The sequence below is a fragment of the Macaca thibetana genome, chromosome 15, assembly GCF_024542745.1.
Source record: "Macaca thibetana thibetana isolate TM-01 chromosome 15, ASM2454274v1, whole genome shotgun sequence".
NCBI classification, from domain to species: Eukaryota; Metazoa; Chordata; class Mammalia; order Primates; family Cercopithecidae; genus Macaca; species Macaca thibetana.
Window position 1 is genome coordinate 59,576,829 of NC_065592.1, and position 27,061 is coordinate 59,603,889.

The window sequence follows — 27,061 nt, forward strand, 5'->3', positions numbered from 1 at the left end:
GAAGAGGAATCAGGCCCCTAGCTGAAGAAGTTTTGGGGAGGTGTGCTACAAACTTCGTTTTATTTTATTTATTTCTGAGACAGGGTCTCGCTCTGTCACCCAGGCTGGAGTGTAGTCGCCTGATCTTGGCTCATTGCATCCTCGACCTCCCAGGCTCAAGCGATCCTCCCACCTCAGCCTCCGGAGTAGCTGGGACCACAGGCCCGCATCACCATGCCCGAATAATTTTTGTATATTTAGTAGAGACGCGTTTTCGCTATGTTGTCCAGGCTGGTCTCGAACTCCTGGGCTCAAGCGATCCTCCCGCCTCGGCCTCGCAAAGTGCTGGGATTACAGGCATTAGCCACCGCGCCCGGAACAAGCTTCGTGTCTGAACCTGGCTCACATCTCGGGAGGCTTGGGGATGGGCTTCAGCGAGTTCGGAGGCCCCGGAAATCGCCCAGATGCATTAAGTTCCACAAGACTTGCAACGAGTTCTCAACACAACGGTTAGGAACCAGTAATCAGAGCTTGGTAAGCCCTCCGGGAACGCGAGCCGCCTCCCAGCCTTTCGCCCTGACGCGCTCTAGCAGTGCTGCAGAAACTTCAGGAACTTCGTTTTCATCTCTTCCCCGACGCACGACCTCGGGCTTTTTCTTTTTGTAAACTGCTGAGTGTGGAGAGGCACCGCCCTTCCGCGCCCAGCCGCGGGGCCGCCCCTGCCTCCTCCCGGCGATCCTTCCCGGACGGCGCTGGAAGCCCTGGCGGCGGCGGCCCATGGGGCCCTTGGCGCTGCCCGCCTGGCTGCAGCCCAGGTAGGGCGCTCGGCCGAATCCCGAGGGGAGGGGGCCCGGGTGGAAGGTCTGGGGACGGGAGCTCCCCTCTGCGGCGGGCGGGCGGGCGGCACCGACCAGGAAGGCACAGCGCTACCGTGCCCAGGCACCCCTTGGAGCTCGTGCAGGTATTTGCTTACTTACCCCTCTTGACCACCCTAGGAAGCAGGCTCTGTTATTTTCTCCATTTTACAGATGAAGAAATGGGAAGGACAGGCTGCATGGCTACCCCTGCCCTTGTGAGCCCTCTGCCAGTACTTCCCTCCCCCACCAGGGGCCCTTCTCTTGACTTTCTCAGATGCAGAGTTGCGGGTGATTTTTAGATCTAACAGCCCTGGAAACACCTATCACACGTATGGATTTCAGAGCCCTGTTGTGGGGGGGAACAGATTCAGTCATGTAGCGGTAGGGCCTGGGGGGTGTATATGTTTAACGCACAAACCAGGTGATCCTGATACAAGCTGAAGGAGCATGTCCTCTTCCCAAACTCTTTAGCAGATCCTGCCTTATGGCGGGTGTCCCCAGATAAAATCATTCTGTCTCCCAGCTTATTTTCCTTGTTTCTCGGAGGTTTTGCATCTCCAAGGAGGAGTAAATCTTGACAACACTGGCAGGGCCACTCCCGTCACTCTTCTGAACACCCAGGGAACATTTCAAACAGTGCTTTTTCCTAACTCCCTCAAACCATGTATCTGTCAATCTTCTCTTAGTCATCTCCCCAGCAACTCACAACACATTGTTAAACCCAGCTTGGCTTCCCTTTTCTGGTATGAGCAACTAAATTGCTTTCTATGTGTATCTGATGAAGGAAACTATCTACCCTTGCAAAATATTAATAGGCAGTGGCAAGATGTTAATACTAACCCCAATCACATAATGTGTTCAAAAGTCAGGTGTGTCTAGTTACTGAATTATCCAACATTTGGATTGCTCCCATCCCTACCCCCCTTCAGAACTAAAACACTTGTGTCTCAAGTTTCGCACTTAGCAAGCTGAGCTACTGGAACACATAGTGACACGTCAACCCCTCTGCACACATGGATTTTTTGTTGTTGTTTTATTTTTTATTTATTTTTGAGACAGAGTCTTGATCTGTCGCCCAGGCTGGAGTGCAGTGGCACTATCTTGGCTCACTGCAGCCTCTGCCTCCCGGGTTCAAGTGATTGTCTTGCCTCAGCCTCCTGAGTAGCTAGGTAGCTGGGATTACAGGCATATGCCACCACATCCGGCTTTTTAATTTTTTTATTTTTGTAGATATGAGTTTTTGCCACGTTGGCCAGGCTGGTCTTGAACTTCTGGCCTCAAGTGATCCAACCCGCCTTGGCCTGCCAAAGTGTTGGGATTATATGCGTGAGCCACTGCACCCAGCCGGTTTTTTTTTTTTTTTTTTTTTTTTTTTTTTTTTAAGAATATTCAAAGCCGCCTTCGCAGTGGTTTCTTTTATTCCTTGGTGAGCAGCAAGGTTAGAACTTTATCAAAGATGAAAGCAGATTTTGAAAAAGCACTATATTTGGTTTTAAGCAAACTCACTCTACAGATGGTCCATGACTCACATTTTTTTAAACTTTGTGATGGTGTGAAAATGATATGTATTCATTAGAAACCGTACTTCAAATTTTGATTTTTAATCTTTCCCCAGGCTAGCGATGTGCAGGTATGATACTCTTTCATGATGCTGGGCCGCAGCATCGGGCCACAGCTCCCAGTTGGCCGCATGATCAGGAAGGTAAACAAGCAGTACTCCACAGTGCACTGTGTTGCCAGATGATTCTGCCCAATTGTAAACTAATGTAGGTGTTCTGAGCAAGTTTAAGGTACACTAGGCTAAGCTGTGATGTTCTGTAGGTCAGCTGTATTACATGCATTTTCAACTTATGATATTTTCAGTTTACGATATTTTCAGCTGATGGGGTGTATCAGGACGTAACTTCATCGTAAGTGAAGAAGCATCTGTACTTACTTTAGCAGGTAGTGTAGGCTATGGCTCCCTTCAAAATCTGATATGTACTTGGGGGTTACCAGATAAAAGACTGATATGGAACAGTTTTCTTTTGCTTTCTCAGGTTGGCCAGTACATTAAAGGACATGTGTACAGTATGAAAGGATGATTATAAAAGAAGTGTTTAATGGTATTTTCCTGTATTTCTAGGTATAGGAAGAATGCCTATCTTTTCATCTATTACTTAATCCAGTTCTGTGGCCACTCTTGGATATTTACAAATATGACAGTCAGATTCTTTTCATTTGGAAAAGGTAAAACTCCAAAACAGTTTTTTTATTTTTAACTTTTAATCCTTGTTTTCGCCTCATCCTGCTTAAATTTCTATACATCTCAACCTAATATCCTTCTCTAAAATTTGTATTTTTCAGCAACCATGTTTATTGCAAAACCTTCTTGGAGAAGGGGAAGGTGGGATAAGTAAGGGAAAGGGATTTGGCTTCCCTCTGAGTAGGCAGTTTGCCTGAAAACAGAGATGGATGGCACTGGGGTGGTATCATTTCATTGTTCCTTTTCCATTCTGCACCAAACCTTAGCAGATTTCTTGTGTTTTGAGGAAATCTCAGCATAACATTTTATGCAGAGAAATCAGGAATGAATCAAATTCTTCCAGTGTTTGTATTATTCCCCAGGTTTGAGGTAACTGGAGACTACTAGTAAGTGAAATACAAATTTTATATTCCCCAGGCCTCTATTTGGTCCCTTGAAGAAGTAATATGTAAATGACACACTCTGTAGATGTGTACCACTTATATAGTAGTCAGCATTAATGGTTCAAGTCATAAACTTCCTCTAGTTTCCTGAAAAGTAAAGTCACTGTTGGGTGACTAAATGACTATCAAAATAACATTCTCTTTATGTTCCATCCGCACATGGGTAAGTGTCATCACAGTTTACAACTGTTGAGTGACTTGACAATCTAAGCAACTGCTGGCTTCAGCTAAAAACAAATGTTTAGAATGTAGCTGGGAAAAGTCATGCTGTGCTCATCATTTCAGACGTGTGTATCATAAGAAGTTATTCTACTTGCAAGGTACCATAGCTATTTTATGTTACTTTTTCTTGCTGAAAATCTCCAGATATGTTCTCACCTTTGTTAAGGCCCTCCAAAGATATAACCTAAAGCTTGAGTTTCAAGTACAAATGTTGAGAGTTTTCAAGCAGAGGAAAACACAGGTGATGGGAAAACTTCTTTTATATTTTTATTAAAACTTCTTTTATATTTTTATTAAAAAGCCATCACTTCTGGCCCTTTGAGGTTTGCTGAGGCGGTGTAGGCATGTGACATGTCATTTGCCACACAAGCCATGGACTCTCTTATGCTGCCTAGTCTTTCCAGTGAGAAAAGTTGCCTCAGCGAGTATTTCTTTTTCTTTTCTTTTTTTTTTTTTTTTTTTTGAGATGGAGTTTCCCTCTTGTCATCCAGGCTGGAGTGCAATGGTATGATGTCACCTCACTGCAACCTGTCTCCCAGGTTCAAGTAATTCTCCTGCTTCAGTTTTCTGAGTAGCTGGGATTACAGGTGCCCGCCACCATGCCCGGCTAATTTTTGTATTTTCAGTAGACACGGGGTTTCACCACGTTAGCCAAGCTGGTATTGAACTCCTGACCTCAGGTGATCCGCCCACCTCGGCCTCCCAGAGTGCTGGGATTATGGGTGTGAGCCACCGTGCCTGGCTCGGCGCATTTCTTTCTCAATTATTACCCTGCCATTGTAATTGTAGAAGCTACTTATTATTAAAGAAACACAACTGCTTCATTCAGGAGACGGACGGAAAACAACCAAGTGTGGATTCAGTACAATTTTTGAATCAATGTATAAATTACGTAAGTAGCTCAACAGAAACCTGAAACCCGGAACGTGTTATACCTGCTACCTTCTTCCTTCACAGAGCTGTGTAATTCATAATGCTTTGGTACAGTGAATGCAGGGCAGTGGATAAGAGCATGGACTGTGTGCTTCAGGAACCACCTCTGAAATGGGGATGATGATAATAGTGTCCATCTCGTGGGGCTGCTGAGAAGAGAAATCCTTAGTGCTCAATAAATTATCAATGTGTGAATTACCACTGGGCAGTAAAGACAGCAAAATCTTCCCTACAAGTTTCTAAACATGGCAGGATTTCATTTTAAAACTTAAAGCAACACATTTATCCTATGTAGAGGAACATTTGTTTCCCTTCCATTTCAGCTCCCTCTAAGTGCACAGCATTTCATTTGAACCCTCTGCAATGCAGACCCCAAAAGTCCTGATCGGAGGCCCAAGTTCCAGTGTTTAACAAAATCCAGAAAAGCACTAACCAAATATGTATAGAAACAAAATCCTAGATACATATGTTATTTGATATCATGGCATTATTAGCGTCATTTCCATAAAGTTTCTGTGAAATCATATTTTTTCTCATTTTTGTCATTTCCTTGTCAGTGGAGGAACTGTGAGCACAGTGTCTTTAACAAGTTTGCTTCTATCTCCACTTGTGGTGGTCTAGATTTTAGGAGGTTACTCTTATGTGGGAATTGCTTTATAATCTTAGAAGTGGGGAATAAATGCTACATGTACGTTTGCCCATGAAATCTTTCTCAAGTTTCTACTTCTTTTGTAACAGAAGCAATTAAAATACACTACAGTATGGGGTGCTTTTTTTGTTTGCATTGTATTCTTAATAATTTAGTAGCTACTTAAGGAATTTTTCACATATACAATGAAAAAGGAAGTGAATACTCTCCATTTGATTTCAAAGTGCTGCATAAATTTGGGTTATAATCCAGTTTTTACTTACTATATCTGCATTTTTAACCCATGGGACACAGATTCAATGGTTGACACTTTTTATGCTATTGGACTTGTGATGCGACTTTGCCAGTCTGTTTCTCTCCTGGAATTGCTGCACATATATGTTGGCATTGAGTCAAACCATCTTCTCCCAAGGTTTTTGCAGGTAGGTTTGAATCACATTATTATTATAGAATCTGTTTCATATTTACATTTTTTCTATGTACAGCTTCTCCTGACTTTTTGGCAGGTAGAAAGCCAACCCTTGTCTTAGGTCACCGATAAGGAGAATTACTTTCATGGAAGGACAACCTTATTCTAAAACTGCACAATTAGAACAACCAGTTGGAAACATTCAGGGCAGTGATGCTTGCTGATCTTGCAGCACTGCATTGGTCCTATCCTGGAAGGAGATTTCATAGCCACTTGCTACTCTCACCATATCACTGCCTGGGGTAGTAGAAGACAATGATAAGGCATAGGATTGGAGACTTGGGTTTGAGGCCTGGCTTTTCTGCTTACCACTATGGGATCATACCACCCACAACCACTGGGCTGTTGAGGGAAAGGACACCACAAATAATACCTGGCACACAGTAGATGATTAAAAAACAAAAAGCTTCCTTCATCTACATCCAGAGAATAGAGTACTCCTAAGCCATTCTTGCTCATTCCCTCTTTTTTACTAATCATCAATGGAAAGGGGAGATCATTTGTATTTATCTAATACAGCATCTAAGCGTAGACTTGGGGAACACACAGACCTGGATTCAAATCCCAGTTCTACTTTGCACTAGTTGTATACCTTTAAACAAGTCATTTAATCATTCTGAACTTCATTTTCTCATGTGATATGAAAATAACATGTATCTTAGGAAGTAACTGAGAAAATGGATAAGTTCCTGGTACTTAGTTAAGAATACAATACTTGGTAGCTATTACTACTATTTTCTTAACTATTCTTTGTTCCCTCTTCCATGCCTCTAGCCCTAGATTACCATGTTCTTTGTAAAGGCAGGTTGAAGGAAGACGGGAAATTTACTAGTAGTGACTCCATGTAGAAAATCATTGCTGGATAAAGGCAAAAAAATAAAAATAAAAATAAATATTTTCTGTAGATTTTATATAGTTCATATAGTTGTCCCTTTCTTATGGGACGGTAAAGGTCAGGCAACTATAAGAACATGAGTTTAAAGTCTACAGAAATAGGTATCTACATGAGTATAATTTTAGGTATCCTCAAAATAAATTTGAAAAATTGATCATTTTGACAATTTCACATTGTAAAACTAATTAAAATATGTCAGAATTTTATTGTGTTGCCAGCACCTAGCAAAGTGCTTAGAATGTAAATGTACACTTTAAATTTTTGTTAAATGAAAGAGTGGCATAGATCCTTTTATTAAAATTTGTCTAAAATATCATGAAAGCTTAAAAGATATAAATAGTGTAATCCTAAGGAGGCTTTTAACAACTGAGCATTACAAGTTTATGGAATATTTTAAATTTTACTTATTAAATAAGTGTAGAGAAATAGTATCCATCAGGATAAAGACATTAAAAAATGTTGAAATATCAAATGTAAAATAAAAATTAGGGTAATGGTGTATAAACTAATAACATAGTAGTCAGTTAATTAGCTAAGACCTAGATGGAATTCCCTTTAACATAGTTCTGTACAAAATCAACGGGGATACAGATCTGTCCCAACAGCAACATAGTATCTGGGAGCATGATTTATTGGTGTTTATTACTTATTTACAATGTGGTGTACTTCGAAACAACCAAAATACATATAGTAACAGCATCCCATAATGCTAATCTTGGAAAATAAAATTAACAACTAACATTAAATAAAAGTTGTATTCTATCATCTGGAATGATTTTGCTTGGAGTATGACTAAATTCATCTAAAATCTCAGTTATGTTTTCTATTGGTATTTTTTGAAGGACTTTTTACCTTTTTAGGCTAAGTGGCTACTACTAGTTTCATGGTAAACATTTTCAAAATTAAGAGTAGTGTTATTTTAGTTATTGCCGGTGTAGAGAATGCACCTAGAGGGAATAGATAATTTTGTAAGGAAGAAAACTCACTGAGCAGCTTGAATGTGCCTAGAAAATGTGCACATATGTACTTTACAAAATTAGACTTGTTTAGTAATAGAAATTATTATATAACTTAGAAATCTGATTTCTTGGAGTTCCAGGAATTCCAGAATATACACCTGATTTTAATCACTGCTAATTAAAACTTTAAGGGCTTATAGAAATATAACTGTAACCAAAGAACCAAATCTTGGTTTGGCAATTCAAACATAGTGGCAAATATAAATTGACACCTTTTATTCAAAGGCGAGTTTGCAAAGTCTGATGTTAGCAGAGTGCAAATGATTTTTAAGTCTTCAGTTACTGGGAGAGATAAGTCAGAGATCACTGTGTTAGGGAAGAAAATTATTCTCATCCTGAGTATTATCAATTTTTGTTGTGGTTGTTTGGCTTCCTCTTTTTATCTCCTTTGAGATTTTATTTGGCCCCTATTTCTTTTATTAATAATTTATCATCCTTTTTGTGGTTCCCACAATGGAAATGGTGTTGGATAAAGGTTCAGAAACATGCCATTGTGCCCAAAGTTTCATTTTCTACCTCCTTCTTATATTAGAGTTATGCAGACAATTAGAATTCCCTCATTATGGGATGGCACTGAGGCCCCTGCTTTAAAATAATGAAACAAAACTCTCCGATTGTGTAATCATTCTTGGTTTTCCTGTTTCCCCATTTTTAAATGAAGAAACTGTAGTTAAGAGAGTGGCTGCTTTTAAGTAAGCTGAAAAACCATGTCTATACAGTTGTCATGTGATTTTGATATTACCGTCAAGAGATTGTTAAGTGGGCCGGGCGCAGTGGCTCAAGTCTGTAATCCCAGCACTTTGGGAGGCCGAGGCAGTTGGATCACGAGGTCAAGAGATTGAGATCATCCTGGCCGACATGGTGAAACCCCATCTCTACTAAAAATACAAAAAATATTAGCTGGACATGGTGGTGCGTGCCTGTAATCCCAGCTACTGGGGAGGCTGAGGCAGGAGAATCGCTTGAACCCTGGAGGCGGAAGTTGCATTGAGCCGAGATCTTGCCACTGCACTCCAGCCTGGGCTGCAGAGCAAGACTCCGTCCCAAAAAAAAAGAAAAAAAAAGATTGTTAAGTGACAACTGAATTCTTCTTGGGGGGAACTAGTCCTCCAAAATATCTAGAGAAATAATTCCAACCAACAGTAGGAACTGATTACCTAGTTGAGCAATTAGCATTACAGGTATCAAGTAGTGGTGGTGTGTCCACAGGGGATAGGTTTGTTTTTATACTGTGTTTCTGTTTCTTGTGCTTTTGTTTCCTGTGCATTTATTTTTTTATTTATTTTTTTTATTATACCTTAAGTTCTAGGGTACATGTGCACAATGTGCAGTTTTGTTACATATGTATACATGTGCCATGTTGGTGTGCTGCATCCATTAACTCGTCGTTTACATTAGGTGTATCTACTAATGCTATTCCTCCCCACTCCCCGCACCCCACAACAGGCCCCGGTGTGTGATGTTCCCCATCCTGTGTTCAAGCGATCTCATTGTTCACTTCTCACCTATGAGTGAGAACATGTGGTGTTCAGTTTTCTATCCTTGCAATAGTTCGCTTAGAATGAGCGTTTACAGCTTCATCCATGTCCCTACAAAGGACATGAACTCATCCTTTTTTATGGCTGCATAGTATTCCATGGTGTGTATGTGCCACATTTTCTTAATCCAGTCTGTCATTGATGGGCATTTGGGTTGGTTCCAAGTCTTTGCTATTGTGAATAGTGCCTCAACAAACATACGTGTACATGTGTCTTTATAGCAGCATGATTTATAATCCTTTGGATATATACCCAGTAATGGAATTGCTGCGTCAAGTGGTATTTCTAGTTCTAGATCCTTGAAGAATCACCACACTGTCTTCCACAATGGTTGAACTAGTTTACAGTCCTACCAACAGTGTAAAAGTGTTCCTATTTCTCCACATCCTCTCCAGCACCTGTTGTTTCCTGACTTTTTAATGATTGCCATTCTAACTGGTGTGAGATGGCATCTCATTGTGGTTTTGATTTTCATTTCTCTGATGGCCAGTGATGATGAGCATTTTTTCATGTGTCTTTTGGCTACATAAATGTGTTCTTTTGAGAAGTGTCCATTCATATCCTTCGCCCACTTTTCGATGGGGTTGTTTGATTTTTTCTTGTAAATTTGTTCTTTGTAGGTTCTGGATATTGGCCCTTTGTCAGATGCGTAGATTGTAAAAATTTTCTCCCATTCTGTAGGTTGCCTGTTCACTCTGATGGTAGTTTCTTTTGCTGTAGAGAAGCTCTTTAGTTTAATTAGATCTCATTTGTCAATTTTGGCTTTTGTTGCCATTGCTTTTGGTGTTTTAGTCATGAAGTCCTTGCCCATGCCTATGTCCTGAGTGGTATTGCCTAGGTGTTCTTCTAGGGTTTTTATGGTTTTAGGTGTAACATTTAAGTCTTTAATCCATCTTGAATTAATTTTTGTATAAGGTGTAAGGAAGGGATCCAGTTTCAGCTTTCTACATATGGCTAGCCAGTTTACCCAGCACCATTTATTAAATAGGGAATCCTTTCCCAATTTCTTGTTTTTGTCAGGCTTATCAAAGATCAGATGGTTGTAGATGTGTGGTATTATTTCTGAGGGCTCTGTTCTGTTCCATTTGTCTGTATCTCTGTTTTGGTACCAACCATGCTGTTTTGGTTACTGTAGCCTTGTAGTATAGTTTGAAGTCAGGTAGCATGATGCCTCCAGCTTTGTTCTTTTGGCTTAGGATTGTCTTGGTAATGTGGGCTCTTTTTTGTTCCCATGTGAACTTTAGTTTTTTCCAATTCTGTGAAGAAAGTCATTGGTAGCTTGATGGTGATGGCATTGAATCTATAAATTACCTTGGGCAGTATGGCCATTTTCATGATTTTTCATGAATCATTTTCATGATTCTTCCTATCCATGAGCATGGAATGTTCTTTCATTTGTTTGTGTCCTCTTTTATTTCATTGAGCAGTGGTTTGTAGTCCTCCTTGAAGAGGTCTTTCACATCCCTTGTAAGTTGGATTCCTAGGTATTTTTTCTCTTTGAAGCAATTGTGAATGGGATTTCACTCATGATTTGGCTCTGTTTGTCTGTTATTGGTGTATAGGACTGCTTGTGATTTTTGCACATTTATTTTGTATCCTGAGACTTTGCTGAAGTTGCTTATCAGCTTAAGGAGATTTTGGGCTGAGACAATGGGGTTTTCTAAATATACAATCATGTCATCTGCAAACAGGGACAATTTGACTTCCTCTTTTCCTAATTGAATACCCTTTATTTCTTTCTCCTGCCTGATTGCCCTGGCCAGAACTTCCAACACTGTGTTGAATAGGAGTGGTGAGAGAGGGCATTCCTGTCTTGTGCCAGTTTTCCAAGGGAATGCTTCCAGTTTTTGCCCATTCAGTATGATATTGGCTGTGGGTTTGTCATAAATAGCTCTTATTATTTTGAGATACATCTTAGTATTTTGAGATACATCAATATCTAGCTTATGGAGAGTTTTTAGCATGAAGGGCTGTTGAATTTTGTCAATGGCCTTTTCTGCATCTATTGAGATAATCATGTGGTTTTTGTCTTTGGTTCTGTTTATATGATGGATTCCATTTATTGATTTGCATATGTTGAACCAGCCTTGCATCCCAGGGATGAAGCCCACTTGATCATGGTGGATAAGCTTTTTGATGTGCTGCTGGATTCGGTTTGCCCTGTGCATTTTAAAATGTTTTACATGCACATCTTTATTTTGACACCTAGGGAAAAACCGTTATGAATTTCTAAAATTACATACGAAAGGAAAGGAAAAAAACGATTGACCAAAAGACAATAATCACTTAACTGACATATATTTTATTTTTTTATACACTTAGGGAAAAAGGGCAAACCCATAGTGTAGCTATTTATAGACTTCCAATTTTTGAAATAATTACATGACAATAAAAATCATATAAGAAAATATAGTAAACTTTGATACTTACTTTTTAAAATGAAGCATAAAGGAAATTATAATATAAATGAAAACTAGGTATCTCCCTTCTCCAATCCCCTCCTCCCAAATTAGCTTGCATACTTTATTAGCTTAGTAAAAAATACTGAATTGGAAAAGTAGTTGATTTCAGTAAACTTAATCAAAACAACTTGACTTTTATAGTACAGAATCACTATCAACCCTGAAATGTTGATTTTGAGGGGCTTTGTTCAGTTTGCTTGTACAGAAGCCTGAGAAGGAGATTTTTATTTATACTGCTTTAGGATGTTTCAACTCAAGAAGAGGGGAAAATAGCCAACGCTAACCTTTGTGTCATAACATTAGACTGATATCCCCTATAGGAAACCCTTAATGGATTACTCCATCACTTTTTGAGAAATGCTTTACATGCAAATATTTCATTTATAATTGAATTAAAATGATTCAATTACACATCCTTCCCTTTGTGTCATAATAAACACTCCTGCAGTATTAATTTTACACATTTTTACTCAATTTTTAAAATTTCTTAACCAAAACACTAAAAACGAATACTCCTAAATTATTGTGCTTACAGAGATTCCATTTATGAGCCCAAATCACATAAACTGTTTCTGTATTTGCCAGTAACACTTCTATTTCTGATCAGGGCAAGCAGGGATCTGTTTGTCAAAAATCCCTCTAAAGATTTCACAGTCACATACTCTTAAGAGAACAAATATGAAGGAATTCCCAAAGGAAAGTATCTTTAACCCTTTTAGGCAAAAAGCCAGATTTTACCCTAATTTCTTTTTAGCTGTGAAGCAGGTGCTTATTTGTGTTGCTAGACTAAATAATCTGACTTTCCTTTAAAATCACATAGATTTTTCTCACCAGTTTTGAGCTTGGAATAGGCTTATATTGTTAGAGAAGAAACTACCAAAGATAGTGTTGAGTTGTAACATTCTCCAAATTTGGAAGCCTCCTGAGAGTGAATTACATGTCCAATTCACTCTGTAGGTAAGATTTTAGATTTTTCCTCTGTTTTTCACATTTGATCCATGTAGTTCTTCAGTGTGATAAGTACAAAGCTATATTCCTAGCATAATTTTGAATTTTTTTAAATTCACAGTCATTATCTACATAGAAAAATGTTTTCCTGTAAATACACTGTAAATCACTACATTAAAGTATATTTAAATATTCATTTTCCTAATCATAGCTTACATTTATTTGGGCTTTTATGTGTGTCAAACACTTTTCTTAGTTCTTTACATGTATTAACTTATTTAATCTTTACAACAACCTTTTCCTGTATATAATAATTACTATGTAACAACAGATGGTAATTATTATCTCTACTATAATTACTTAACACAGAAGTAAATTATGCAAGGTCACATAGGTTTTGAATATTATAGCAGACATTTAAGCTATTTGGCTCTTGAGCTCTCAACTATTATGCTACATTTGTTTAGTGTTTCTCCAAGTATAATATAAATACCATGAAGGCAGGGGCTTGGTCTTGTTCACATCTGTATCCCCTTGGACGCAGAACAGTGCACTCAATAATTATCTATTGAATGATGAATAAATAAAGAAACAAATACAATGATTTAAATGCGTTTGTCCTACAGAAGAATGTAATTGGTAGTTTTTGAATATATAAAGATAGATTTCTGAAGTTCTCAGAAAAGTTCAGAGGATTGAGAGTTTAGATTTTCATTTGAGTAAAATAGTGGTCTTTGAGACTAAAACTAATTTTAAGATTCTCGAAATTCTCCCTGTAGTTGAAGTATCATTTTACCCTCCCATAGCTTATAAATCAAGTGCTACCTGCCATTTGTAAAGTAACAACTTAGTTTCAATTATTGCTCAACCTAGAGTTGAGGATTCCCAAATAGAACTTTAAAATGCCCAGCATTTTTTTTTTTTTTTTTTTTTTGAGACGGAGTCTTGCTCTGCCGCCCAGGCTGGGGTGCAGTGGCCGGATCTCAGCTCACTGCAAGCTCCGCCTCCCAGGTTTACGCCATTCTCCTGCCTCAGCCTCCCGAGTAGCTGGGACTACAGGCGCCCGCCACCTCACCCGGCTACTTTTTTGTATTTTTTTAGTAGAGACGGGGTTTCACCGTGTTAGCCAGGATGGTCTCGATCTCCTGACCTCGTGATCTGCCCGTCTCGACCTCCCAAAGTGCTGGGATTACAGGCTTGAGCCACCGCGCCCGGCCTAAAATGCCCAGCATTTTTATTACATAGTTATCACACTTTTGAGTAGATGACATTATCACCATGTTTAATTTAACCCAAGTTGTAGGATATTTACTATACCTTTTACTCTACCTATTTGAGTTGTACTAAACGAGATCATTCTCTAGTAATTAGTCATATTTTCATAGGATTTGTTAAAAATTACAAAAGGCTAAATTCTTCCAAGTGTCAAGCTCTAAATAACTGGCCAAATGGTCATATTAAAGAAGACTGATAAATTTTAAAAGCCTTTTCTTCAAAATTGTTTTGGTGTTAAGAAAATCAAGGAGGCTCTTGTTTTAAGGCTTAATTTTTAAGGAGAAGCTTTTTTAAAGAATAGGCGATAACTTGGATACTAGGTGATGGAGTAACTCATATCAAGTAACAATGGTGAAAGAGTCTTAGTATTTCAGGAATTTGAAGTTATATTGTCTAGATGTTGATTCTAGACTTGTAAGTAAGTCACTTTCAGTTGGTAAAATGCATGTCTTTTGTAAAATGCATATAACAATAATAGCACCTACTTCTTAGGGTCATTATGGAGATAAAGTGAGATGGTATATATTTGGAACCTGGCACAAACTAAACAATAAAAGCTTTATTTCAATTTAAGAACATCTCTGCCTAAATTTCCCCATTGTATTGCCATTGAATGGTCAAGTTAGAGTTAAATAACCATCAGATGATTTGTTAACTAATTACATTGACACCGAATATAGAAGGAGTCTTCATTTGTGTGTGTATGTGTGTTGTGGTTTGGTTTGGGGGGGCCATCCTGTTGCTGCTTTCTGTGCAGCTGGGATTTTATTGCTACCTTGCCACAGTGAAGTGATGATTTTCAATAGGGTGAGTTTCATCATGCAGCTCCAGTCTCTCCCTTTTAGGAGATTTTCCCCTCTGTCCTCTTCAATTAAGGGGTGACCTGACATCACGGATAGCTTACAACTCTGGAAACCAGGAGACTTCATATATATATATATATGTTTCCAGGTCTGTTCCCATATTCCTTATTTCTAAAAAGGTGGGGCTGGCTAGTATCAGAATGTTTTATTTAGAGGAGACCCTAGAGATCATCTTATTGAGAGGTGTCTAAGATTTTTCAGTAGTCAGCCATGTAATTAGAAATCTGTATTTTATTCATGTATCCATTCATGTATGTGTATCTCCTGAGATTTCTAGCAAAAACTAGGTTTTCCTAATTACCAAGCACTGATCAAATATAAGAGAGGTAGAGCCTAAGAACTTGTTTGCTGCTATGATTGTGTATCTGAAGGCTGAGAGGTGTCATGACATCAAGGTTGGATTGTTCAGTAATTATAATTGCAGTTCAGTAGAATTTATTATAGAAACTAAATCAATAGAGTATTATATTATAAAGAAAGGATGAAAAAAGAAAAAACAGCTATGTAGATGGCTTCCATAGTTTGACCAAGGTTTGAATCATATCTAATTTCCCTTAGCCAAGCATAGACCCTCTTGACTCACCACTGTAGTCATGTCATAAACATGCTGATATAGCTTATACACGTGGATTTCTGATCATGTGGCCCGCTGTTGGCAAATCTTGGATTTCTATGCACTAGGTGATTTTCCAGGACTAGCAGCCTATAAATGCTAAGTCACAGGTTATCCCAGTCTTTTCTCCTTGATCCACTTTAAAAATAAAGAAAAATATAAATCATTCCCCTCTTTACTGCGAATTTGACTCTTCAATCTTAAGTATATTTTCCTTTGACCATTAAGAGCAAGTAAAACATTCTATTAAAAACACACAAAATACAAAATGTACAGGATATATTAATATAATGTAAGAAGGCACTTTATATTTAGGTTGGGAAAAAGGAATGTATTTTTTTATTTTCTGAGGCTAGTAATTGGGGCAAAGCCAAAAATGTGTGAAGTCTCAATGATCTGTAAATGCTGACTTGGAATATATTGAATTCTTTTCATTTTCCACTAGCTTATAAGGGTTAGGATTACATTACTCCCCTACTGAAAAAAAAAAAAAAAAGCTACAATAGTTTCTCTATTGGATGGAATTGAAATTTCTCAGCCTGTCATTCAAAACCCTTCATAACCCAGCTCCAAACATGTTTTCAATTTCATCTCCTTTTATTCCCTTGTATGCACCCTCCCCTCTAGCCCCCCAGTGGTTCACATTACTCCCCTGGGCACCCTACATTTTCACACCTATGCCTCTTTGCTCAGGCTACTGCCTTTGCCTAGGATGCCCTCTCTCATATCCAGTCTACCTGACAAACTCTTACTCATTTTTCAAGATCCAACTTGGATGAAAAGAAATGTAGCCTGTCTTCATTAATCTCTTTGCATTGTTTCTCTAGGCAGAAAGTATCTTGCTCACCTGTGCTCCCATATCTAGCACACACTGTGCTATTGTTCAGTTCTCCCACCACTGCTACCCCCTCTGGAGCAAAGACTGTGTTTTCATTTTGGCATCTGACACACAGTGGACACTCAATAAAGCCTTGTCAAAGTGAATAGAAACACATGCATGTGGCAAGAAGAAAGGAAATATCCTGATTCACATAAAATATATGTCATTTTTTCATTCATTATATATTATTTGTAAAATACAGACAAATGAGGAACTGAAATTCAGCCATAACCCTACTCTCTCAGAGGGAGGCATTGTTAACAATTTAGTATACATATTTCCAGCTAAAGTATACTTTTGAAAGGAGATCTGGTTTTTAAAATTAGAAAATTACCTACATAGCCTAACAGATGATCCTAATTTCTGACTTTGCTGTTTCTTTGTTAGCTCACAGAGAGAATAATCATCCTTTTTGTGGTGATCACCAGTCAAGAGGAAGTCCAAGGGAAATATGTGGTGTGTGTTTTATTCATCTTTTGGAATCTATTGGATATGGTTAGGTAAGAAGGTAAAATAATGTCTTAAAACAAGGCTAAATTGCTTTCTGCAGTGAAACCAGTACTAGCTGCTTACATTTGGTTACTCGGTACTACAGGAAAACATATCCCCTTTTCAAATTATTTTATCTTGATATGGAAATGTATTTTTAGTGTTCTCCATAATGGGCATATCAAAGATAATGAAAACCTACCATGGTATTACAACAGTAAATCAGCACATTCAGGTTTCTGCAGAAGGCTTGGCATACAACCAACTTGGAATAACCCTCAGCTGTTTCCTAACGAAGGCATTCCTCACAGTTGCTTTAGTACAGTTGCTTTAATAAGCAAAGCAGGTCTTTTATTATATCACCAGAATTTACAGTTAGTTTCTGTGCATTCAAAAATCTTTTAAATATAGGACCTCTCAGGAAGAAAATGCACTCCCACATTCATTTACAATTCCAGTGGGTTCAAATGACTAACTTAAGTCCTTTTACTGCTAATTCTAAAACTTTGCAGTGAGATGTGCCTAGTCTTACCTCTACAAGTGGTGGTGTAAAACAGTCCCCTTTGCTCAGTGAGTGCTTACACCTCACTCTGGGGAGGTGTCCTAACTGCTAGGTCAGCTTTCACAAATGAGAATTGTCCCTCCCACTTGAGAGATCTGGATTTGGAGAGGTAACACAAGAGCCCTAGTTTGTTTTTTAGCCAAGGGTATGTAATTTTATTATATTTTCAATAACTTAACTGGATTAAAATATGTTTAAATAATAAGGTGAGTCCTAGAGTGAATCAGAATGAAATCTTTTGTTGAAGTAAAATGAATTTAATTATGTATATAAATTAGTAATTTCTCATTTTTGAATTGATAGTTTAGTGGACTTGGGGCAAACTTCATGGACTTTTGTAGCCCGTAACTTCTATTCATGAGACAATGGAACATCATTTGGGATTGAAGCTTTCTAGTATGTTACTCTTGGGTATGCTTACTCTTTCAGTCTCAGAGAAGCTCAATAAATACATTGGAGAACAAAACATTTGCACTGAAAGAAGTAGCATGCTGTCATAGGAAGACTTTTGAATATGAAGGTAGAAGATCTCCCTGGATGAAACCCACCTCCACTGCTTACTTGCTAAGTGATGTTAGGCAAATCACTTAACCTTTCTTATTTTAATAACAACTTTATTGAGATATAGTTTATATACTATAAAGTTCACCCTTTTAAAATACAAAATTTGTGAGTTTTAGTATATCCAAAGAGATGTGCAATCACTACTATCCTAGAACATTTTTATCATCTCTAAAAGAAACCTAATACCCAGTAGCAGTATGAGGAGGGAGTAGCAGTATGAGGAGTACCCACTCCCTTCTTCCCCCAGCCCCTGGAAACCACGCATATGCTGTCTCTATGGATTGCCTATCCTGGAAATTTCATATAAATGGAATCATCCAATCTGTGGCCTTTTGTAACAGGCTTCTTTTACCTAGCATAATGTTTTCAAGGTTCCTTTGTGTTGTGGCATGTGTCAGTACTTCACTGCTTTTTGGGCTGAGTAATATTCTATTGCATTGATTTACCACTTTCTGTGTATCCAGTTATCAGTTGATGGACATTTGGGTGGTTTCTACTGTTTGGCCATGAGGAATACTGCCATGAACATCCACATACAAGCTTTTGTGTGCACATGTTTTCATTTCCCTTATACCTAGGAGTGAAATTCCAAGGCATCTGACTTTTAGAAACTTTTATTTTCCTCTGTAAAATGGGGGTAAACTTATCTTCCCACTCTACCCTATAATTATTTTTCCTAAAGAAATGAGCAAGAAATTTCCTCAGCCTGAAAAAAGTATCTATGAAAAATTCATACTAATATGATAGTTAATGATGAAAGACTGATGCCTTCCTCCTAACACGCAGGAACAGGACAAGGGCATCCACACTTGCCACTTATATTCATCATTGTGCTGGAAGTTCTATCCATGGCAATAAGACAGAACAGAAAACAAACAAAATGGTATAAAAGGCATGTAGGCTGGAAAGCAACAAGTAAAACTATCTCTATTGGCAGATGATATCTTGATAAAAAATTATCAATATGTAAAAATGAATTATTTTTTATACATTTGCAATTAACTACCACAAAATCAAATCAAGAATACAATTCTGGTTATAGCAGCATCAAAAAGAATAAAGTACTGAGGAATAAACTTAACAAAAGATGTACAGAATTTTTACATTGTTGAGAAAGCATTGTTGAAAAAATTAAATATCTAAATAAATGAAAGGACATCCCACACGACTTGAAAACTTAATATTGTTCAGATGGCAGTATTCCCCAAACTGATCTGCAGATTCAGTGTAATCCCTATTAGAACCCAGATAACTTCATTGCAGAAATTCAGAAGATGATCCTAAAACTCATATTTAAATTCAAGGAACTCAGAATAGCCAAAACAATCTTAGAAGAATATGGTTGAAGGACTCACTCTTTCCCATTTCAAAACTTACTACAAAGCAATAATTAAATGTGGTATTGTGTAAGGATAAATCAGGGAATAAAATCGATAGTCTAAAGATAAACTCTCACACATTTTTGGTCAATTAATTTTTGACAATGCCAAGACCATTCGATGGGGAAAGAACAGTCTTTTTTAACAAATGGTGCTGGGACAACTGGATATACACACAAAAAAAATGAAGTCACCACTCACATATAAGTGGAAAAACTATGAAACTCTTTGAAAAAAATATAGGAGTAAATCTTGATTACTAGATTTGGTGGTGGATTATAAGATATGATACCAGAAACACAACAAAAGAAAAAAAGATAAGTTGGACCTCATCATAAGTGGCTTTTTTTTTTTTTTTTTTTGAGATGGAGTCTTGCTCTCTCACCCAGGCTGGAGTCCAGTGGCGCGATCTCAGCTCACCACAACCTCCGCCTCCTGGATTCAAGTAATGCTCCTGCCTCAGCCTCCTGAGTAGCTGGGATTACAGGCACCTGCCACCATGCCCGGCTAATTTTTATATCTTTAGTATAGATGGGGATTCGCCATGTTGGCCAGGCTGGTCTTGAACCCTGGACCTCAGGTCATCTGCCTGGCTTCGCCTGCCAAAGTGCCGGGATTACAGGAGTGAGCTACAACGGCTGGCCAAAAGTGGCTTTTAAACATGAAAAGATGCTTACCTACTTTTCTAATATGAGGAGAAAAAGATGAGATACCATTTTTCACTTTGATTGGTAAAGATCAAAAACTTGATTATATGCTATGTTCAGTGAGGTCCTCCACTGCTGGTATATATTTTATATAGTAAATATGCACATAGATATGTAAATGCAAAAACATTTCTGAAAGAATACCTAAGCAACTGACATTGGCTATTGTCTCTGAGGGGCGGAATTCAGGTCCTGGATTGAGAGAGATTTACTCTTCCCCATTCATGTTTTCAAGGTTGTTTGGGTGGTTTTGTCATATGTATTTATTGTCTGTCTATATCAGTAGTTCTCAAAGTGTGGTCCCTAGACCAGTGGCATCAGCATCACCTGGAACTTGTTAATACAAAGTCTGGGGTGTACTACAGTTCCATTGGATCAGAAACTTTGGAGTAGGGTCCAGCAATTTGTGTTTTAACATGCCATCTAGGTGATTCTGATATATGCTCAAGCCTAATAACCAGTGTCCTATTCAAAGAAATAAAACACAATGTAGACTACTTAATCTATTACATCACAGTGGTAGGCTTAAAGCTCCCTACTATACCCGAATCAGCTCCCAAGGCCAGTTCTTTAATTGATCACATAGATAGTACACCTGCAGAAGCAGAATTGCCAAATAAAGATTTGGAAGTCACATTTTATTTTTAAATGAATTCCTGAGCTATTTACAAGTATGTCTGTCATTAAAAAACCTAGCTGCTTGGTGCAAAACATGGGCTTGGTTTTTAATGAAATTGAAGTCACTAATCAAGGAAATTTATTACTGTATTTTTCTGAGAAGGGAGTAAGACTTACTTGCTCTGTTTAGCTTTATAATTATTCATGATCTACCCCATGAGACAAGCCAGATTGACATGGTCCCTTTCCCCCATTTAAAAAAAAATCTCTTGCTTAAATTATAGGAAATAAAATACATAATTTGCACACTTTCCAGTTGTATCTCTGTATTTAATTACACAGTACAGTCATTTCTCCTATTTCCTAGGTATTAGCAGAAAATGATGTTTATGAGCTTTTCATCTCTTTTCAGGTACACTTATAGCATGTTATCAGTCATAGGAATATCCTATGCTGTCTTGACATGGCTCAGTCAAACACTATGGATGCCAGTTTATCCTTTGTGTGTTCTCGCTGAAGGTAAGAAAAGAGTGACTTGCTGTATTGCTTACTGACAAAAGCCATCTAGTTATAATGGTTCACTAAAGTTTTTGATGATTAAATTACTATTTTTGCGAATGCTTAGCTCACTCAATGTATCTTTCCTGGCATATTTCCCTTGATGCAAAGAGGCAAAGTTGAAGAGGGAAGCAGCTCTGCACAGTAGACAAAATACTGGACAGAAAGCAACGGCATCTGAGTCCTTCCCTTCATTAACTCACTGTATGAGTTTTGGGTAACTCATTTAACCTCTCAGAGTCTGCTTACTCACCAAAAAGAGGTTAACATTTAGAGCGTCTATGATTTTTAACTTTTAATGCACAGAAATTCAGTTCCCTCTGGTGAGACTCTTTCCCACTTACCATTTACCATGTATCCTACCCTCTCTCAGCAACTAGTTAACTCTACCTTGAGATTAATCATCATTTTCTGAGGGAGGTATTCCCTGACTTCCTCAACTGAGTTCCCCTGGGTACAGCATCATGAATCTTTTTATAGCAGGGGCCCCCAACCTGGGCTATGATCCCGGTCTGTGGCCCATTAAGAACCAGGCCGCATAGCAAGAGGTGAGCAGTGGGCTAGCAGGTGAAGCTTCATCTGTATTTATGGCCACTCACCATCACCCACATTATCGCCTGAGCTCTACCTCCTGTCAGATCAGTGGAGGCATCAGATTCTTATCGGAGCACAAACTCTATTGTGAACTGTGCATGGGGATCTGGGTTGCATGCTCCTTATGAGAATCTAATGCCTGATGATCTTTCACTGTCTTCCATCACCCCCAGATGAGACCATCTAGTTGCAGGAAAATAAGCTCAGGGCTCCCACTGATTCTACATTATGGCGAGTTGTATAATTATTTTGTTATTTATTACAATGTAATAATAATACAAATAAAGTACACAATAAATGTCGTGTGCTTGAACCATCCTGAAATCATCCTTCTTCCTCCGGTCTGTGGAAAAATTGTCTTCTAAAAAACCAGTACCTGGTGCCAAAAAGGTTGGGGGCTGCTGTCTTATAGGGCTTATCTCAGCATAATTACACATTTGTATGATTCTTTGATTAATGTCCATTTCCTTGACTAGACTCTAAGCTCCGTGGGGGTAAAAGGATGTCTGTGTCTTGTTTCTTTGCTTCCTTCCTTCCTCTTATGCACCAGTATATATGCTCAATAAACACAGAATGAATTATTGAATATAATATGAGTAGGCTAATTATATAGCCTAAATATAAACCTAAAACTTAAGATCAAATCATTCAGAGCATCAGTTTGCAGAGTTTGAGGATATTTGGAGGACATATGGTTTCTTCTGCAATGGATTTGGTAGACTGGTAAGGAGCATTCTGTAAGACATGATTAAAGTTTTGAAAATTGAAGGCATAAAATAAGAAAGCATGTTAAGGTAACTAAGGGAAAAACATAAGGACATAGATTTAACATAAAATGATGACATTGACAAAGTATATAAAAGCCAGTTATAAAACAAAAACATGTATTTTCTATCTACTGATGAGCAGATAAAAAGAGCTTAGTTATTGTAAATCATGTTAGAATTTCTAAGTTTGTTTTGATTCAAAAGGAAGAATTATTAATTTTGGAATAGACTATGCCAAATGGATCTAGAGAATAATTGTCTTGAAATCCACAAATAAAACCTGATTGTCCATTCTTTAAGAATCAAATCACCTCTCATTGAAATATCATGTACATGTCTTTATTATATCATAGTACTGTAGAGAATATAGAAAGGAAATGGGGAGTTGTTGATCAAAGGGTACAAAGTTTGTTAGAAGGAATACATTTTTGAGATCTAATGCACAGCAGGGTGACTGTACTTAATAATGTATATTTCAAAATAGCTAAGAGTAAATTTCAAATCTCACCACAAAGAAATGAGTGAGGTGATGGATATGTTAATTAGCTTGATTTAATCATTCCACATTGTACACATATATCAAAACATCACATTGTGCTTCATATATGTATACAATTATGATTTGCCAATTAAAAGTTAATCACATTTAAAAGAATATATAAAATAATAAGGTAGAAATATAACTAATCCCTTCCTAGGAATAAGGGATGGATAAATGTATAGGAAACTTTTGCATTCTTGTTATTCCATAATTCGAATCCTTTTCCTTTCTAGGAAAGCCATGTTCTTATATGGTTGCCATACAACCCTTATTCTTTTATTCACTTCATAAACTTATTCTTGCAATTACAAAATAAGGTATATGCAGAAAATAGTCTAGAGATATATATGACAAAAATGTCAATAATGATTAACTCTGGGTGGTGGAATACAGGTAATTGAAATTTTATCTTTATATGTTTCTGTATGTTAGATGTCCCAAAGTATAAAACTACATAGTTAAATAAACCTATTAAACTTTTGATAACTTTACTAATTTTTAATGACTATAATTTCCCATCTGACAAATATAAGATAAAAACAAAGCTTATATAAATAACCAGATCAACTAATTATACTGATAAAATGCTAGAGACATAGGTGCAGCCTGTGTTAACCTTAAACTGCATGTTTGGTGTCAGTGGCAGATCCTGTAATGATGCTACTCATACCTCCACTTGGCTCTAACAGTTGTGAACTCCTGCCTTTTCTTCATCTTTCTCTTTTAAAACACTTTTTATGTAGGGATAATTTTGACCCATAAGAATTGCAACAATAGTACACCATTCCCATGTACCCTTCACCCAGCTTACCCTAATGATAACATCTTACATAATGTTAGCATATTACCATTTCATTCCATGAAATGTTACCAAAAATATCTATATATGGGATACAATGTTACCAAACTTTCATCTTTTTTTACCTGATACCAGCTCCCTCCCTCAAAATAATTTAGGCCAGCATTTCTCATAGAGTTCTTCAAAATACTTATTAAGTACAACTGGTGGTTAAGGAGGAAGAAGCAGATATTCTAAGGCCAGTTAGATTGAGGAAAGGTTAAGTGGTATTTTTTTTTTTTTATTGCAGAATTTCTCACAATCTCTACTATGTTAATACATGCTGTGAAACTCTTAAGAGGAAAATATATGCACCATTTTCCAAGTTCATCTGTCTATCACCCCTATTTGTGGCTAGGTGGACAAATGTATTTTGAGATAACATTTTAAAAAACATTGTAAATTCTTCCTCTGTAGGCATGATAAAGTATACCATGGACAAACATTCAATAAGTCATACTGCTGTAAGCACCTTGCCAACTTAATAATTTCGCAGATTTCTATATTAAACTAGGTTTAGCAAAAAGATTCAGCAACTATTACAAAACTGTCATTATCAAATTCAAAATATCCTACAACTATGAAGACATATATACACATCCCTGTAACAACTTGAGGAAAACCTTCATGATGCTTTTCTTTTTTAACAGCATTTGCCATCTATCAATCGCTGCCTTATTTTGAATCATTTGGCACTTATTCCACCAAGCTGCCCTTTGACTTATCCATCTATTTCCCTTATGTGCTGAAAATATATCTCATGATGCTCTTTATAGGTAAGTGACTTTTTTGGTCTTGTTTTTGCATTTTTCCTGTGCTTTTCGGTTAGTGCTTGCCATCTACCTTAATATACAGGTTGGTAAACATGGGAGAGACCAGAGAGGAAGCCTGACATGATGAACTAGATCTTGTTAGTGAGGCCCCTGGAGTAACGTTATAATGCTTTTTGCCAGGCATCATGGGATCATATATTTCCCTTTCACTGTACAAATAAGAACAATTTTACTATCAGAAAACATAGCTGCATTATGTATGAGATATAGAAGTTTTGACCATGTGCACAGGTATCTACAAATAAAACCTAGATGTCAAACTAAGAAGAACTGGCTATTTCTGATTTTTCCATTTATATCCATTTTGTTTCTTGTTTGTTTCGCTTTTCAAGCTAGCACTTCCTATCAGGCAAATGGAAGTTGGTGTTAGAGACTCAAGAAAAATGTATGGAACAAAAACTTACCCTTGAATAAATTTGATCATTAAACCTAATCATTTTCCAGGAAATTGGGGAAAAAAACTTTCACTATTAAATTTTTGTTTTCCCAGCTCTAACCTTCACAAATCCCCAAAATAATGATTATCTCTAGAAGGTAACAGATATCAAACATAAGAACAACATACAGAGAGAAAAGACAAAAATGTGAAACTTTAGAGGGAGGTGGAGAGAGCTATGCTAAAGAAAGGAAGACAATTCCTTGCATTAAAAAAAGTAGGATAGAAGAGTTTTATTTACCTCTCTTTCTGCATAAAATCTGGACACTTCTTTAAGCATTCCTTCTCACATCTCCCTTGCAAGTGTCTTCTCCCTGGATTCGGGCAGCACTCTGACTGTAGTTTAAACTCAGTTCCTTCCAGAGAAATAGTTAACGTTACTTACTTTTGCAACTTCTTTCTCCATATTAGGTATGTATTTTACCTACAGTCATCTGTACTCAGAAAGAAGAGACATCCTCGGAATCTTTCCCATTAAAAAAAAGAAAATGTGAAGTACAGCATTCCAGTGTGACATGAGAAAAGACAGGCTGTGGATTCAACCGCAGTAAATACAACACAGGAAGTATTCTGGTGGAAAAATACCTTATGTTTGATAAAAATCCATTACATGAAATGATTGCACATACCCCCAAAACTGTAGACATAACAGGCTATGTTTTTCACACATTGTATTTTTAAGACATATATATTCTCCATACCCTGCTTCACCAAAATTCCTGCTTCATTTGGATTTTATACAAGTTACACTTACATTGTATGTAGTCTGATAATTTTCCTGTAAGTTTAATGAGAAATAGGAGATTAACTGCAATAGATTTAATTAAATTAAGAAACCAAACTTGATAACCTAAATTACATGTATTCTTTTTCACTTCCGAGTTCCCAAATAGATCTGTAGGAGGGGAGGGATGGAAAAGATATTCCACAGTTGCCTAGAATAACATATTTTATAGACAGATTTCTGTCTTCAGAGCTAATAATTCAATACTCACTCTAAACATTAGATATGTTTAGAAAATTAAGTATCTTTCCAAGCCCTATATCTTAGCTCAAGTTGCTATAAGTAGAACACCATAAACCAAATGGCTTAAACAACAGCAACGCTTCTCACAGTTCTGGAGGCCGGGAATTCCACTCAGGATCAAGGCACTAGCTAATGCAGTTCCTGGTGAGGGCCCTCTTCCCAGTTTGCAGATAGATGTCCTTCTGTGTCCTCACATGAGACAGAGAGATCAACTCTCTTGTGTCTCTTATAATGGCACTAATCCTATTCATGAGAGCTCTACCCTCCTGACCTAATTACCTCCCAATGGCTCCACCTCCAAATACCATCATATTGGAGGTTAGGGCTTAACACATGAATTTTGGGGGAACACAAAGATTCAGTCCATAGCATTCTGTACCTGGCCCTACAAAATTCATGTCCTCCTCACATGCAAAATACATAAATTCCATCTCAACAGCCTTAAAAGTCTTAACTCATTCCTGCCTCAATGCTAAAGTCCAAAGTCTCATCTAAATCAGATGTGAGTGAGATTCAAGGTATAGTTCATCCTGAGGCAAAATTCCTTTCCAGCTGTGAACCTGTGAAATGAAACAAGTTATGTGCTTCCAAAATACAATGATGGGACACACAAAGCAAGAAACAGGAAAAAAGGAAGGTGTAATGGGTCCCCAACAAGTCCAAAACCTAGCAAGCAAACACCATGAGATCTCAGGCTTAGGAATAATCCTCTTTGGCCTGATACTCTGGCTTCAAGACCCAGTGAGGCAGAGGTATTGCCCCCAGGACTATGTTGGAGGAGGATGACCCCTATATCACCAGGCAGAAGCTGTCAGGCCTGTTGAAACCAAGGCAATGACTGCCCCTTTTGAAACTGAG

At 37.7% G+C, this 27,061-nt stretch overlaps 1 protein-coding gene across 4 annotated transcripts; it reads left to right on the forward strand.

Annotated features, from left to right (window-relative positions):
• Positions 1–25,758, forward strand: HACD4 (3-hydroxyacyl-CoA dehydratase 4). Of its 4 annotated transcripts, XM_050761351.1 has the most exons (9): positions 1–794; positions 2,962–3,065; positions 5,623–5,750; positions 16,678–16,790; positions 21,022–21,128; positions 21,279–21,384; positions 21,940–21,992; positions 24,558–24,683; positions 25,588–25,758. In XM_050761351.1, the coding sequence occupies exons 1-9, from the start codon at positions 757–759 to the stop codon at positions 25,668–25,670; spliced, it is 858 nt and encodes a 285-aa protein (XP_050617308.1). In that variant the 5' UTR covers positions 1–756; the 3' UTR covers positions 25,671–25,758. The 4 variants fall into 4 exon arrangements, with proteins under 4 accessions (XP_050617308.1, XP_050617304.1, XP_050617306.1 ...); XM_050761347.1 differs by lacking the exons at positions 21,279–21,384; positions 21,940–21,992 and having other exon boundaries at positions 17–794; XM_050761349.1 differs by lacking the exons at positions 21,279–21,384; positions 21,940–21,992 and having other exon boundaries at positions 22–513.
• The last annotated feature ends 1,303 nt before the right edge of the window (positions 25,759–27,061 follow it).

Coding starts and splice junctions, on each gene's coding strand:
- HACD4 (XM_050761351.1), top strand. CDS start 757: ATGGGGCCCTTGGCGCTGCCCGCCTGGCTGCAGCCCAG. Junction 5,751..16,677: donor TTCTCCCAAGGTTTTTGCAG/GTAGGTTTGAAT, acceptor TTTCTTTGTTAG/CTCACAGAGAGAATAATCAT. Junction 21,385..21,939: donor ACTCACTGTATGAGTTTTGG/GTAACTCATTTA, acceptor CCCCCAGATGAG/ACCATCTAGTTGCAGGAAAA.